The sequence below is a fragment of the Grammomys surdaster genome, unplaced genomic scaffold, assembly GCF_004785775.1.
Source record: "Grammomys surdaster isolate TR1022 unplaced genomic scaffold, NIH_TR_1.0 126391, whole genome shotgun sequence".
Taxonomy (NCBI): domain Eukaryota; kingdom Metazoa; phylum Chordata; class Mammalia; order Rodentia; family Muridae; genus Grammomys; species Grammomys surdaster.
Window position 1 is genome coordinate 185,620 of NW_021621185.1, and position 12,582 is coordinate 198,201.

Consider the following 12,582-nt stretch of genomic DNA (forward strand, 5'->3'; position numbering starts at 1 on the left):
CTTAGCCTTTCCTAGATGGCTCCTGACAGTTTTATTAAGCCACAGTCTTGCTATATAGCCTTACTGGGCCTTGAATTTGCTCTGTAAAATCAGGCTGGCCTCAAACTCACAGTAGGCCTGTCTCTGCCTACTGAGTGCTGGCATTAAAGGCATGTGTCACCATGATTAGCTCAAAGTAGTTTGATTGCAGTCAAATATTAATCAAGTCCCTCTCTCCTAAACAGTGTTTCTGTAACCCCCATCATTGTAGCATAAGTTACATACTGACAGTGCTCTTGCCTTCCTGGTCTAAGGACTTTATCCTCCCTTGGAAACCTTTAAAAGTAAACAATTGTTTTGTCTGGTAGTAAGGCTGATACCTCTGCCTTCCTGTTTTACTATCTGTGATGTTAATAAATCTCTTAACAAAGTTTATACCATATATAATACCAAATAACATATATTGTACCATATGTGTGTATATGTCCAGATTCAATGTCTTTCCCTCAAACCTCTCCTTTTTCCTGCCCCAGAACTAACAATATCCTTCCCCCATCCATGTGTGAAAGGCTTGGTCCCCACCAGTGATGCTATAAAGGGCCACTGGACTACAAGAGGTGACTGCCACACCAAGTCCATCGGTACTAGTCCACTACTCAAACTGAACAAACAGGAGGTGTGGCCTTGTTGGAGTAAGTGTGGTTTTATTAAAGGAAGTGTGTCCCTGTTGCAGTCTCTGGGGTCTCAGGGTCTGCATGGAGGAGGGCGGCTACAGTGGCTGTGCCTGGAAGGCTTTATCCTGTCCCTGACTTGCCTCTCTGTGTTCTATCATGAGAAATTAGCTCTGCCCCACAACTCTCTTCTGCCGTAATAAAAATTCTGTCTTACCACAAGCCTTGAAACAACAAAGACAAGTGACTGTGGTCTGCAACCTGTAATATGATGCAAAATAATTTTTTCTTAAATTGTTTTCTCAGGTACTTTGTCACAGTGATGAAAAATAACTGTGGTAGATTGAATAAGAACGGTCCCTCTAGATTCAAATGTTTGAATGTTTGATCCATAGGAAGTGGCACTGTTAGAAGGTGTGGCCTTGTTGGAGTAGATGTGGCCTTATTGAAGAAGTATGTCACTAGTGGTGGGGGCTTTGAGGTCTCAGGTGCTCAAGGCATGATAGTGTCCCTTTGACTCCTGCTGCCTATGAATCAAGATGTAGAACTCTTGGCTCCTCCAGCTCTATGTCTGCCTTCATGCCACTCTGCTCCCCTGCCATGATGATAGTGGACTGAACCTTTGATACTGTAAGCCAGACCCAGTTAAATGTTTTCTTTTATAAGAATTGCCTTGGTCATGGTATCTCTTCACAGAAATCAAACTCTAAGACAGTGGCTAATGTGATACCAGTTGCCTAGTTGTTCTCTTGTAATTGATTAAATTTAAGATCTATTTTCTTTTCAGTTGTTTGTTAGGTTTCAGTTTGCTTAAGTAGGAACATAAAAGACACAGCAGTCTAATGGATTCTCATTCTTTATCTTAACAAATTGGTTATGGTTTGCATTGGTCAAATAAGACTATTGTCTTATGCACCAGACTTAACAAAATGATATCAGGACTTCCCCAGTTTGTCAAACAAGATTTCACCACATGGAAATATAGTCTTAAGACCTGATTCTCTACTTTGAATTTTAGTTTCTTTGTTGGGTTATTTGACATTAGTGTGACAGCTCATTAAACTGTGTGATAATCAGTTAAATATTTCAATTCATCAGGCTATTAGAGACTAGAATCCAAGCCTGAGGTTTCTACTCCCTTCTTTAAGAAAAGCTCTTGCTATATAGCCAGGTTGGCTTTGAATTGCCTCTGCACTTTCTCCTATTTAGTTATTTATTCAATGAATGAAATCACTGCAATATTTAAGGGCTTAAATCACTATGATTATTGTTTTTTAGAGTTCTAAAGTTTGATCACCAGGTCTACAGTGTTCTCCCTGTTTCACATGTGTGGACACATACAACTGGAGGGTCAGCCAGAGGCTGCACCTTGCTGAAGTTACTGAGTGACTGAGCCTCTGCTCCCATGCAATATTTTCTTCTGGGCTTCTTCATAGAATGGTGATGTCAGGAGAACATCTCAGAAGGGGCATGAAGCCATCCATGTACAAGTATTTATCAATCACTTGACTTGTGAAACATATGCTTGTATCTCCTTCTCTAAAGCAGATCACATGATCAAGCTTAGTCTCAGTGTGGGTTAAGATTATACAGAGTGGACATTGGTATGGGGGTGAGTCTCTATGAGCCATTAGTATAACAATCTATTCCTGCACATTTATCATTGTCATTTCTGACCTAGCTATTAACAAGAACAGCAAAATAAGTTTACACCTAAAAGGTTAATTTTAAGTGGAATAAATGTCTGTGATAGTTGTTAAGTATCTAAGCATTTTCCCCAAATTTTGTGGAGGCTTTCTTTGTACTTGATGCAACTTAAATAATAGCAAGCAATTAGCTGATAAATCAGTACAGTTCCCAATGAAAAGTGTTTGCAAGTAACATTCCCTTTTGTGGTTTGAGTGAGAAATGCCCCTTATAGGCTCATGGAAACAGACGTCCCCAAGTTGGTGGTGCTGTTTGGGAAGGTTATGGAACCTTTGGTATGTAGAGCCTTGCTGGAAAAAGTACATCACTGGGGACAGGCTTTGAGGTTTAGAGAATGACTCTACTTTTGTTTCTTTCTTCATGATTCCTGTGTGTGCATAATGTAAGATCACTCTGCTTCCTGATTGCTGACTGACCTCATGCCTCTGAGGACATGCCTTCTCATCATGATGGACATAAGCCAAAAAAAACCTGTTTTTTCTTAAGATGCTTTTACTGTTGTATTTTTCACAGTATTAGTAAACTAAAATGTCTACTAATTTTAGTCATTATAGGTTGATATTTCTTTTTTTTATTATTTTATTGGACATTTTCTTTATTTACATTTCAAATGTTATGTTCTTTCCCAGTCCCCCCGCCAAACCCCTTATCCTATCTCCCCTCCCCCTGCTTCTATGAGGGTGTTCCCCCACCCACCCATCCACTCTCACCTCCCCACCTTCGCTTTCCCCTACTCTGGGGCATCATAGGCTGATATTTCTTAAGCAAGGATTTAACATGAATATTACGATTCTTCGTTTAACATATATATTTTAAATGTAAGAGTTACAATTTTGATTTTGACAGATTTTCTCTACTGTCAAATTCAGAGTCCCATAAAGTTCCTTTGTGTACTTTGTCTAGTAGATTATGTTAAAATGCTCTAAGAAGCATTCTGTTTCTCTGATAAAGTGCATAAATACTTATGCAACAGGCTAAAAAGGGATTTCCTTTTGCTTGCCAAGCTTTACTTCAATTAATGACTGCTGTTACAATTAACAGAAAATTCAACTCAACTTAAGCCACATGGAAGTGTCTTCAATGTGGTTCTTAATGCTGCAAGCTCACACATTTACCTTCAGGGAGTATGTAAGAATGTGAAAGTTCGTGGTCCACCCATTGAAGATCTGAACTTCCTTCTTAGATACAGTCTCATTCCTCTACAATGTCTCCTCAGTCTCATTCACACTAATTGGATGATTTCCATGCTGAACAAGACATGGTGCTAGAAACTGTGGAGTTATATTGACAGGTATAATCCAGCCCTAGTCAGGAATAAGAAATAGGTCAACTTTGGGGTTCTCTCAGAACCATATAACCATCTTGAAATGATTCTGAGAAACATTAGAAAGACTTACGGCTACTAGATTGGTTAATCATTATTGCCAATCAATCCACCATGACCACAACTTCCTTCTATGAAGTACCATTAAGGGGCATCATCTTTCATCATGGTGCCCAGTATCTTTTGCTTCTGTCACATAATATTAAACCTAATTTTTATCCCCTATTCTCATGTTAGAAAATAACAAGAATCTGAAGAAACCAAGGCTTCCCTACTCTCACTTAGTGAAGCACTTTACATTCATAAATCCTACAAAGAAAATTATACGTCCACTGTATTATGGAGAAACTACAAATTTAGAGCTAGCTAGAAGGAGCTGAAATGGTGACTGAGACCTGGGTTCTGTTCCATAGCACTTACCAAATAAAGAATAAAAGGAAAAGCAAGCTACCTAAGCTCATTTTGCTGCTATGTGAATGACAGTCAAGCCTGGCTCTTCTGACTTGGAATATTGTGCTCTTGTCACTAAATTACACCATTCCAAGTTTGATTACTTTTATCAGAACATTGACTTTTACTATAAAAGTTTCCCATGATCCAGTGAGAACATTTTTAGGAATAGAAGGAAAAATCATGTTTTCTAAGTTCTTCCATGCCTTGTAAATATAACTTAGGAAAAAACACCATTAAAAATCTCATTTTTCCTTCACAGATAAACCAAGCTATTCAATGTTTTGTTTTTAAGCTTTTTTTTTGGATATTTTATTTACTTACATTTCAGATGTCATCCCCTTTCCCCATCCCTCCCCAAGAAGTTCCCTATTCTATCCCCTCTCCTCCTTCTTGCTTTTCTTTCTTTAGTAGTATTTTAAGTTAACATACGAAATACTGGGTTTTACTACATCATCCTCATACATGTGTCATTAGAGCTCTGAATTGTTTCCCTCTGCCCCTTCCCTTTCTACCTCCAGCTAGTTTCCTCATCTGATTTCCTGTCACATGTATTCCATCACTCTCCCTCCTCATCCTTTTTTTTATTAGTAATTTTTTTAAAAATGTTAATCAAAGGCTTTATAAATTTGGTAATGCTCAATAACAATATACCCATACAATTAGAAGTGTAACCCAATACTCAACCTAGAAATACCAACTATCTTTGACGGCAGAGACACTCAAACATCCACCTCCATGTCTCCCCATCCCCCACCCCCGTCTCCTAGCTCCTCCTCTCATTCTCCTCTTCCTCTCCTTACTCCTCCTCTTCTTATTCCTCCCACCTTAGCTCCTCCTACATATCACCCTTCCTGCTAAAATAAAACTTTTCTCTCAAAATACAATTAGAGCATAACTATACCAATTTGTATCAGTAAGGTACAAGATAGACCTAATTCCCAGTCCAACATTTTGTTGACTAACCGGAACCTCTGTCATCTCTTCTAACTAAAAGACTTAGTTCTGAACCTGGCTTTTTTCTTGGCTTTAGAATGAATGTTAGCTGAAACTCATCCTCTCAAATCTTTTCTCTCAAAGTCAATAGCCGGGATTGCCTATGAGACTATAAGTCCTCAACTCCATCAGAAATCCAGAATGACTGAATTAACTGAAATTATGGGAAGCACAAAGCATAGATTTCAAAACTTAGCCAATTTGTAGAGACTGTTGAACACTTGGATAGACAGTTCCTATACTTTAAAATGTTGGAGCATCCAATCTTCAGCCGTCTGGCCCAGGATCATCGGACAGACCTAGTGATGCAGAATTATTAAGGGCTGATTACTCTGTCTTGGCAGATATAATCAGTTGACTATTCTGCAAGTGTGTCCTTTTCAGGACAGTACTTTGTCTGTAGACGAAAAGAGGCCATTCTTGCCTAGTGGCTGTCTCACCACATCTGGAGTAACTCCAAAGATGCTCAATTTCTTCTTAGGATCCAAGACAGGGAAGCTGTCAGGAGCAGACAGGTCTTTAATCAAAATGAACATTAATATAGGAATGTTTGTAATGTCAATTTTGTGGACTTCTGATGTTTTTGAGAACCAACAATCTATGCAATCTGGACTGTTGTCCATTAAATCTTCTCAGCTATTACTAATTAAACACCCTAACAATAAACCTAGAGCCATGAATTTGCTATAGGCCCTTAACTCACAGGCTAACCATCTCAAATCAGTTAAAAAAATTAAAGAAGGACTGGGTCTAAGCCTTGTACCCACCAATTTTGACTTAATAGGAGAAATTATACCAATGAAACCCTTGAATTTGAAATCAAAATAAATTTTGTACCATTTAAGAAATAACTTCAGCTAATTAACAATTATACAGATTTCTACCAATAGGTTATGGCTATGTAATCAATTTTGGCTTTCCTCCCTGTTCCAATATAACCACTTTCCCTAGAAGGACAGCCTAATATTAACCACCTCAGTCCCCAAGCCCAGGGAATTGGGGCACCGACTTTTTATTAACTTCTTCAAGCTGATTACGAGTGTTGAAATATTAGAAGAGGGGCAGGGGAAGGGTAAATTGATAAGCCTCTGACATCTGTGTCTTCACTGCATCCAGCTGAGATTCCAGGACATCAGAGGTTCGAGCAGGTCTGCTCAGCTTGCTTGATGAGTAGATACACCAAGGCTGTGTATTACCTAATATATAATTCTCAAAACAAATTTTAGTATCAAGATAATTTTTTGTTTGAATTCTATAATCTAGTCTTCTGGCAGCCTGACTCTGTCATGTCTAATCCATATAATTCTGGGAGGTAGAAATATCTTAATTGGTGTCTCTGAAAATACACAGAAAAAACCCTTTTCCCAAAGCAGTATATCCTTGAGCCAATAACCAGAAAATATCTCAATCATCTCTTCTGAAAACACACAGACAAAACCCTTTTCCCAAAACAGAATATCCTTTAGCCAATAACCAGAAAAACCTTTATCTTGACCTCTTTCACAGAGGAAAAATATAATCACAAAACTGAAAATCACACCCATCTTGAAAATAAAATCAATTTAATAACTAAAATACTGTATATGTCTATTATTTAGGCTTTCTCTATTTTGCAAAGCAGGAAATGATCCCAGAATTCCCATGGGGCCCACATTAGACAGAACCCAAGTCTCCTGTGAGGCAATATAACTTTATATCATCTGAATAAACCTGATTTACACTATCTTTCTGTTCGGCTCTCTGCCAGAAAAGATTTTATTTACACTATCTATCTGTTTGGCTCTGTACTCCAGAGCAGCCTCCACTTACACACTATACTCTTTACTCTAGAGCCAGTGATAATTTTCCATATCTAAGTTCCAAACCATGGGTGATAATCCCTACGTGATTTGGACAAATCTGTTTATAAATCTTTCCTAAAAGCAAATAATCCCTATATAGTAACTTTATACATAATACAGTAACTGCTCCACAATGGAGGCTTATTTATTTAGCTCTCTAGGCTAAAATGTATAGCTGTCCTAGCAAGATTCCCCATGTGAATCAGACAAAACTGTTTGTAAATCTATCTTAAAAACAAATAATCTCAATTTTAATTCACAGTTCAAATCTCTCTGCTCTAAATGTAAGCTACTTCCTTCGGTCCTTAACAAAAAGCAACCTGCTTTTCCTCACAGCAGGGAAGCTCAGCTGCAGTTTTTTCTTTTTTCTTTTTTTCTGTTCAGTGTTCCCATGCTAGGAGTCACGTGACTTATCTCAATGCTTACTCACTTTCTTCCCCCTCCCCAAAAAAAAAAAAATACAACTTTTACTCTCAGGTGAAATAGACTTAAATTTCTAGTGAATTTGTGCCAGACATTGGTTGCCACTTGTTGCGAGAGATATTTTAAAACAGTGGCACCTGATCTGTCTTGCGAATCAGGGCCGCCATGTTTCCCACTAGGCAAGGCCTGTGGGCGGTGTATTTTCGCTGCCGCTCAGCTCAGGTCGCAGGCTCAGGTGGCCAGAGACACTGGCCCTGCCACCCATGAGACGCCAGCATGGGAGATGGCTCTGACAATCTTCCACGATGTCTCTGAAAGGCTGGGCTGTGCCCAGACCATCCCTCTATCCACGTGGGCCTGGTAGGAAATGAGACTCTAACGCTTAGATTATCCAAAGGATTTATATGTTTGGTAATGCTCAATAACAGTATGTGTTTCCCAATTAGCTATCCTAAATATCAGTTGTTACCCAGGACTGCTCTCCATACCTGTGTAGCTCTTCATGCTCTTCATCCTCTTCCTCCTCCTACATCTCTGCTCTCCCCCTCGCCTGGCTCCTCCTCTTTCTTTTCCTCTTATTCTCCTTACGTCTCCCACCTTAGCTCCTCCTACAGATCTATTTTTCAGACTATAACATACTCATCAGGGTTGGGAGGATCAAAGAGAGCAAGAACCATCTGTAGCTCAGCATCATTTATTGTCCAAATTCTGGAGGAAGAGAAAGGGCATCCAGGGGTCCTTTGGCCTTTATCAGGGGCACAGCTGTCCTCTGAGTCTCCATTCTACCAGTGGGGGAAGCTGCCCCTGTGGTCAGAAACGGCTGTGAAGAAGGGATATGTGTGCTGGAGAATGACCTGTGTTCCCTTGTGTCATGTCACATTGTTAGCCAGATATTAACAGTCTTGAAAGCTCTTTAGGATTGACCCTTCCTTTTTAGGAAGCAGCTTTTTGTTTGTTTGTTTGTTTGTTTGTTTTGACAGTATTTCCCTTTTTGAGAGTCTCTCAGGCCCTTGTTTGCTCTTATATGTTGAGTGTTTTTTCCCACAGAGCTCTCACTGTCCACTGTCCACTTTCAGATCTGGAGAACAGCCCATTTTACCTTGTAATAGATTCTGTCTATCGTCTACTCTGTGCTGAGTGTGTCTCACTTTGCATGGATCGCAGTGCTAGAAGACTGGTGAAGAACAGAGCAAGATCTTAGTAACATTCTCACTTCTGGCATTTTGAACAGAGCGGTAAGGTGTAGAGGAAGTTTGAAAAATACTAGAGGGTCCTTTTGACCAAACTGTCACATGCTTCGCATAGCTGACCTTCAGTGGAAAAGATTAAGAATCAAACACTCAGAGCCAAATTCACCCCAAGTTTAGATAGAAGGATCCATGTCCTCATGTAAGACAAGGTTGTCTGGCTTCCATCAACAGGTCCACCTAGCTTACCCAGAAGGTTCTTAGAGACAGTTTTCTGAGCATCAGTGTATTCCGGACCTTCCTTGGACAGACTCCTTTCTGTTATAGCAAGGTCCCCTCCAGGGGCAAGAGAGTAGGGGAAATGATGTTGAGTTCATAGGGAGCTGATGAAAGAACACAATCTTGCTAGGTAAAGTGAAGCCCTTACTAGCTTCTCACAGAACACCTCTAGGTTGTTGCTGGGTTGAGCAAGCAGGATAAATGTACCTTGAGTAGCTGCTGTTTCACACCTGCCATTTCTTGGCAGCTCAGCTAAATAAGCTAGCCTCTGTGAGGAAGATGATGCCAACTTCCAGGATCCAAACATCCAAGTGGTACAAAGGAGGAGAGACCTGGGTTCCTTCTCTATGGGCTGAACCGGTGTATCCACTAAGAAAAAGTGTTCTGGAGGAATGTAGATTTCCTTTAGCTTATCTTTTATGTATCCTACCTATGCCTACGCTTCTAAGCTATGACACAAGTGAGTGGGTCCTATGTATCACATGTTGTGGAAGTATATAAATATAACCATGAACAAAACACAGTCCTCAGAGATTATTACTTGTGTAATTGCTTTAGCCAGTCCCTTCCCTTCTGCCTCTTAGTGGCACACTTACTATGTGAAAGCTGTGAGTTCTCAGGTCAGCACGGTGCTGGGCACATTGGTATAGTGCTCAGAAATGCTGTGACTTCCCTCAGAAGCAAGAACAGTTACGAGGAGGAGCTCAAGCATCAACTGTTCCCTGATTTAATCCTCTTCGACTCACATGAATAGCTAGACATTGTTTTGTTTGTTTAAGACAGAATCTAACAGTGTAGACCAGGCTATTCTAGAATTCACTACTTAGTTGATATTGGCCTCAAATTCAAGACAATGCTCCTACCTGGGTGCTGGGATCGCTGGCAGGGCTACTACTCACAGAACACCACGTTCTACTACTCCTGTTTGGGTTTGTTTTTAAACAGTTTTAAAAACTGTTTAACACAGGCTGGACTCAGCTTTCTCCTGCAGATCTCGGAGCACTGGAAAATCGAGTCCCACCCTGGCACATCGACTTGACACTTTCCCTCAAGACTGCCCTTAGGACTTTAATGTGGACAGACTTAGAAGCTGGTCTGGGCACAATAGCTCTATGTCTAACAGAATACAGGAACGCTTGGAAAGAACTGAAAGAAGCCTATGCTCTCCTCCTGGACTCTCAGTTCTTATTGATGTGGAAGTTAAACTGGAAATAAAAATCACACCCATTTTCTTCCTAGAAAACACATTACCATGTTAAAAAAGTGTTCTAGCGGCTAGGTGGGAAATGCTTTCATTTTTCAAATGCTCTGTCCCTAAAGTGTCAGTATGATTTCTTTCCTACAGCTTTGCTAGCAGGACTCCAGATCTCCCCAGGAAGAGCATTATAGGGGTTTTCCTCTTGGAAGGAACAGCAAATTTGCTGTTCCCTAAAGAAGCACTTGATTTAAGCACAATTCAAAAATCACTGAAAACATAATGGCAACGAATGAAAATTTGGCAATTTACTTAAAATGAATGGTCTTATCTAGAACACAGTGGGAATATAAAAGAGAAGTGCAAAAATACTAACTCGGGAACTCAGTTGTTCTTGTTGTTTTCAACTTTCCAAGAGTTTAGTCTCCTCAACATGGGCATTATGATAGGAACCAGAGGGAAGAAAACTAACCGGAAGTGAAAACCATGTCCTTATTAGAAGAAAATAACTGTCGCATACAGGATGCGGGCAACTTCAGTGGTTCCTGCAGACAGTTCCACTCTTGGAGATTTAGGCAGACCACTTATACCCTGTTTTGTCTGAAGGCTGAGCCACAGTGACAAACGACCTGTCTGTGCAGCAGCTCCTAGAAGGCACTTTCACAGGAGCAGGCCAGCGGTCTGGGGCGTGGCGGGGGAGGGCGCAGGAAGCCCTGGTCCCGCTCCTCCCGCCGAGCGTGGTGATAATGAGGGTGGGGCCAGCGATGGCGGTGGAGTGCCTGGTGGTCCCTAGCCCCTGCGCTGATATCCGCTTCTTCCTCCTGCAGGCAGCACAGAACTCCTGGGCGCCTCCGTAGCCGCCGCCAGAGACCGCAGTCGCCCGCCTGGAAGAAAAGGTAGACCAAAGGGTTGACGGCGCTGTTGGCCACCTCTACGACACGCATCGCCGCCACCAGGCTCTCTCCCTCCCAGTCACCCGCGGGCCCTGGCGACCAGGCGGCTGCCAAGCGAGCGGCGAAGTAGGGCAGGTCACAGCCCACGAAGAGCACTGCCAGTGCCAGACTCATTTTCAAGCTTTGAACCTTGGCTCGGGGCAGCGCACTGGTCAAGGAGGCTCGGGTCATATTGGGCGACCAGGGCATACCAGCCACAGGAGCCTGAGACCCGCGCTGCCACCAGACACACAGCAGGTGGCCGCAAGAGACACCCAAGACAGCGACTGGCGCCGCGAAGCCCACGATAGCCTCATAGAGCGTGTAGACCTGCAGGTGCCAGCGCGGCAGGGGCGCGAAGATGCCCCCGCAGCGATGCTCCCCCGGCCAGGCGCTGGCGGTTGAAGCTGGAGGAACGCCCCAGCGCACCACGAAGGTCGGCGGCAGCGCCAGCAGCAACGCCAGCAGCCAGCTCAGTGCAGCCAGGGCACGCGCGGGCAGCTGCGGGCCCTGAGGACCGCGCACTGAGACCTGGCGCTCCAAGGCAATGAGCGCCACCAGGTGGGCGGAGGCGCCCCTCCCCGATGCTTGCAGCAGCTGGGAAAGTCGGCAAGCCCAGTCGCCCAGAGCCGGTCGCGGGTCGCCCAGCAGCTCCCAAGCCAGCTGGGACAGCGCGGTGCCTCCACTGGCATACAGGTCAGCCGCTGCTAGCTGCACAAGCAGGAAGTCCATCTTGCGACGCTTGGGACCAGGCCAGGGTCGGCTGCTACCGCCACACAAGCGGTAGAGCACCGTGGTGTTGCCAGCTACCGCGGCCACCAGGATGATCCCCAAGAAGACCAGATGGATCCGGTGGCTGGGTGGCCCGCGTGGAGGCGGCTGTGGTCCCGGGACAGAGGCTCCCTGCCCAGAAGTCAAGTTGAGACCCCAGCTCGGCCGAATGGGTACGGAGAGATTGGACGCCGGAGACAGAGTTGAGGAGCTGAAGGAATCTTCCATCCTTAATCCGGAAGAAAGAAACCGCTGAGAGATAACGCTTAAAATGCCAAAGTGTAGGAGAGGTGTCGCGGGCCACACCGCTGGGTCTCTGCGACTTCCCAAAGTTAGTTGAAAAAGCACACATCCAGGGAGAGATGAATGTGGGTGGATTTGCGCTTAGTTGTTTTTACAGGTTGTCCTCTGTATTTGTCACTCAAATGTGGGTTGTACATTCGAGGAACACACATGATCCCTCTTCTCCACCTTCTCCGCTGTTCGCCCCCTCCCCCAATCCCAGCTAGCATCTTGTAATCCATGCAGCCGCCTCCCTCAGCGGGATCTGTGAACCTCTAGGCTCTGGAAATCTTGCCCTGTGGCATATAGCCAGACAGAAAGTTGTGTATGTGACCACTGCAAAGGCTAATTAATGTTAACCCAGAACCAGTTTTGAGATAGAAAGTTCCTGACTCAGCTAGTACCCTTCCCCCAACAATTGTGTGATTGCTAACGGGAAAAATACAAATACTACTTTTGGTTAAAAACGAAAAACAAAAAAACATTTTGTAATGCCACACGTCTGCACTAGCTTGAGAAATAGAAGGACACAAGAAACCAAGCAG

At 43.1% G+C, this 12,582-nt stretch overlaps 1 protein-coding gene across 1 annotated transcript; it reads right to left on the reverse strand.

Annotated features, from left to right (window-relative positions):
• Positions 1-10,037: 10,037 nt before the first annotated feature.
• Gpr150 (G protein-coupled receptor 150) lies at positions 10,038-12,156 on the reverse strand. Its single transcript, XM_028760192.1, has one exon. The coding sequence runs from the start codon at positions 11,981-11,983 to the stop codon at positions 10,700-10,702; it is 1,284 nt and encodes a 427-aa protein (XP_028616025.1). The 5' UTR covers positions 11,984-12,156; the 3' UTR covers positions 10,038-10,699.
• Positions 12,157-12,582: the final 426 nt, after the last annotated feature.

What these genes read in the sequence shown, in the direction of transcription:
- Gpr150 (XM_028760192.1), bottom strand. Translation starts at nt 11,983, where the DNA reads ATGGAAGATTCCTTCAGCTCCTCAACTCTGTCTCCGGCGTCCAATCTC.